The following is a 3,316-nucleotide window of genomic DNA, read 5'->3' as shown; positions in this document are numbered from 1 at the left end:
GTGCCCTCGCCAAAGGAAATTTAATGTGAGCCACACAAGTAGTAATTTTAAATTTTCTAGAAGCCCCATTTTTTAAAAACAGGTACAATTATGTTTTATGTAACCCAATATAGCCAAAACATTTAATTCAATACATAGTGTAAAACATTATTGAGATATTGTACATTCTTTTTTCATACTAAGCTTTCAATATTCAGTGTGTGTCTGACACCTACAGCACAGTCACCTTGGGCTAGCCATGGCTCAAGGGCTCAGTTGTCACCTGTGGCCAGTGACTGCCATCTGGGACAGCACAGCTTTAGTGACCGTGTGAGTGCTTACCACATGTCAGACCCTAATGAAAGGCTTGGCATGCATCTTTTCATTCAATCCTTGCATCAGTCCTCAGAGATGCCCATTATAATAAATAAAAAAAACAAAAAACGGGAAAACCTATAGGGATTATTTAATTTACCCAAATCCACACAACTAGTATGCCACAAGAGCCCCAGTTGGACCTCAGATCCATCTGATCCCAGTGTTCTTAACAATCAGGCGTGCTGCAGGGGGAGGCAGCGAGCTCCCTGTCATGAAACTGGATGATTAGCGGATGGTTACATCTGCAAGATGTCTGGGACAGAACTGTGGGTTCCACAGGCCTGACATAAGCAGAAGTCCAAGGAAAGAGGCTGTGTGGGCAGATTATTCTCCAGCAACCCCCAAACAAATAAACATTCTGTGTCCCTGGCAAGGCACGCTTTAGTAACCCCAGTCATTTTGGCCATCAGATAGCTTCTCTAAAGAGATGAGCTGGGAGTTTCTTAGAAGCATATATCATAAGTAGTTCCTAGAATATTATTTCAAATAAGAAACAGTCACTGTGTTTACATTTTTTAAATCATCAAAAGCTTTTATTTTTAACTCGATGTTCCTGTTTAAATATATTTGTAATGATGATTGGAGGAAGGAGTTGTGTGGGGAGGAAACATCCTTGGCTCTCTAAGCCACACCCCCTTCTGAAGAGTGCCATCTCCCACGTGGCTATAATTAGCTGGGTGCCCACCTTTGACCCTTGGGAGAGTGTTTATCTGCATTCCCAGACAGCCCATAAATCCCCAGCAGTGAAGGGTCATGGGCCAGAGGAAATGGTTGTGATCATTCTTCTCATACAGACTTGCAATAAATAAGTGAGAAAAAGGATGTTTGCAGATGGTTTATTAGATTTCACCCTATTTTCAAAAATAATATTTTGGGAATTAACTTTAAGGGTTTCTTCTGTCATTTGGGAACAATGTTTTGTTTTCATTTTCCAATTTTCCTGTGTGAACATTTCCTGCTGTACCTGAGGAAGAAATTCACCATCCAGTGATACCCTGTAATGCCTTTGAAAGAACTGAGCTTAAATGCAACAACAGAACTACAGTAAAAGTGAAACTTCACACAGTGAATAGACATGTTTATAACTAAGGCAATTTCTGTTTCCTTTTTTTAGAAGGAAAGCTATATTCAATAGCACTGTTCCTACTTAACGTAAAAGTGAACAAACTTGACCGTTTGTCTTTTATGTGAAAATCTTTTTACATCATTATATAACCTGATCTTTAATTAGGAAGGGGTGGCTGATTACCATAAAGAACACATATGGAAAAATACATGGTTTTAGCACTTCCAGAGGAGTTTCCCAGTTCATAACTTTTTACTAAGCCGCTCTTCTATTCCCCCCCACCTGAAATCAGGGATCCAAGCCAATCTGTTAGTTCCTCTACCACATCCGAGGTTCTTAGACACCCATCCTCCTAGCTGCTTTGTCGGCCAGCAGCCAAAGCCTCCACAGTCCGCACAGGAGTTCTATTTTGCACTAGACTTCCAACTGTTACAGAACTTTCTCAGAGCCGGAAAGCTACCAGTTGGTCTGGATCCTAAAGTCTTATGATGTATTAAACAAGCTCAGAAGTTTAAATGTTAAAGTCAGGAAAGGGGGCTATTAGATATCATTCTTGCACCCTCTACAGTAGCAGGCCAAATGGGCAGTACTTGTGCCTCCTGCTCATCAAAAAGAAGTCTTAGTCTAAAAAAAAGAAAGTATTTAGATAAGGAACCGTATGACATACTTGTGCCTGTGTTACTGACAGTATAATCCTACTACATTGAGCATATAAAACCCAGACTTCAATTATCAAGCATTCACAAACTTTTAGGAGCCTTAGTGCAGATGTGGTAAATTTCTACAAGAGTGTTTTATTTTAAGGGATTATTATCTTTGAAGCTTCATTTTTGCATGAGTTTGTGCACTCCCTCAGGAGAAGCAGATTGTAGTACACCAGGACTGCGTTTGAAAGTCTGTCTCTTCTTTCTCTCTTTTGTAAGGACCAAAAAGCTGATAATCGATGTGATCCGGAACCAAACAGGAAATACATTGACAGAAATCTTAGAGACACCAGCAACTACACAACAGGTAATTGGTCTTTGAATGTAAAATTATAAGTACCATAGATTTGAGTTGACTTTATCAGTCTTCATGCCAAATGTTTACTGTTATCTCAGAGAAACTATATCTGACATGGCTTAGAAGTAAGAAAATCTATCTATTACCCTGGCCAACTGAATTTGGCTATATATAAAATCCATATGAAGTATCAATGAGAATGAAATAGAAAATGCAGCACCCAACTTATGCTGAACGTAGCTTGTCCTAGACTAGGAGAGTAGTTCTGGGTCTTTCAAAGCCTCTGAAGATTCATCACAAGCTTTATCAGTCAGAGGATGGGTAGATAAGTCAGTTAAGAGATAGTTCTGGTCAACAGGATATAGAAAAATACCTTTCATGCTTTATGTATTTCCTAACTTGAAGAAACAAAAGTGTCTCCCATTAAAACTGTTTTCTAAATGCATCAGAAGCAAATGTCTTGAGTCTATTGGGTCAGAGCACCATTATCCTGGTGTAACTAACTAAAGTTTCACAACAATCTTGCATTAAACTTTTCATCAACATCTTTTAAATTGTGTCATTGTTTAGTTTCTTCTGAATTAATTTCAGTGTTATTGCTTTAGTATTAATAATTGCCACATCCTAAACAAAAGTTAACAAAATTATCTAATCAGTTACTTCTTAGCAGAGCTACACATAGTTTTCCTGATTCATTCTTAATTTAATTGGTTGCTAAGAAATCATTCTGTCCCAGTTTTTTAATTTAAAAGATATAAAATAAAACCAAGTTATCTGATATTTATTAATGTGTGAATATTTTTTAAACAATGTGGGTAGAATATCCTACTAATTAAGTATGAAAATTTTAGTCCTTGTTGATATTTTATTTTTCCCCAAATGTAGCAGAAT

The 3,316-nt window shown here is 37.7% G+C and overlaps 1 protein-coding gene across 1 annotated transcript in view; it reads left to right on the top strand.

Moving 5' to 3' along the window:
* Positions 1-3,316, top strand: part of IQGAP2 (IQ motif containing GTPase activating protein 2) — a 325,198-nt gene that overhangs the window by 294,613 nt on the left and 27,269 nt on the right. Inside the window, exon 30 of the mRNA XM_019641003.1 lies at positions 2,347-2,434. Coding sequence (XP_019496548.1) covers positions 2,347-2,434 — 88 coding nt within the window. The remainder of the gene's footprint in view (positions 1-2,346; positions 2,435-3,316) is intronic.

This window comes from Hipposideros armiger, unplaced genomic scaffold (assembly GCF_001890085.2).
Source record: "Hipposideros armiger isolate ML-2016 unplaced genomic scaffold, ASM189008v1 scaffold_55, whole genome shotgun sequence".
NCBI lineage: Eukaryota > Metazoa > Chordata > Mammalia > Chiroptera > Hipposideridae > Hipposideros > Hipposideros armiger.
The sequence above is the reverse complement of the archived record's forward strand: the minus strand, read 5'-3'. Positions and strand labels throughout refer to the sequence as shown.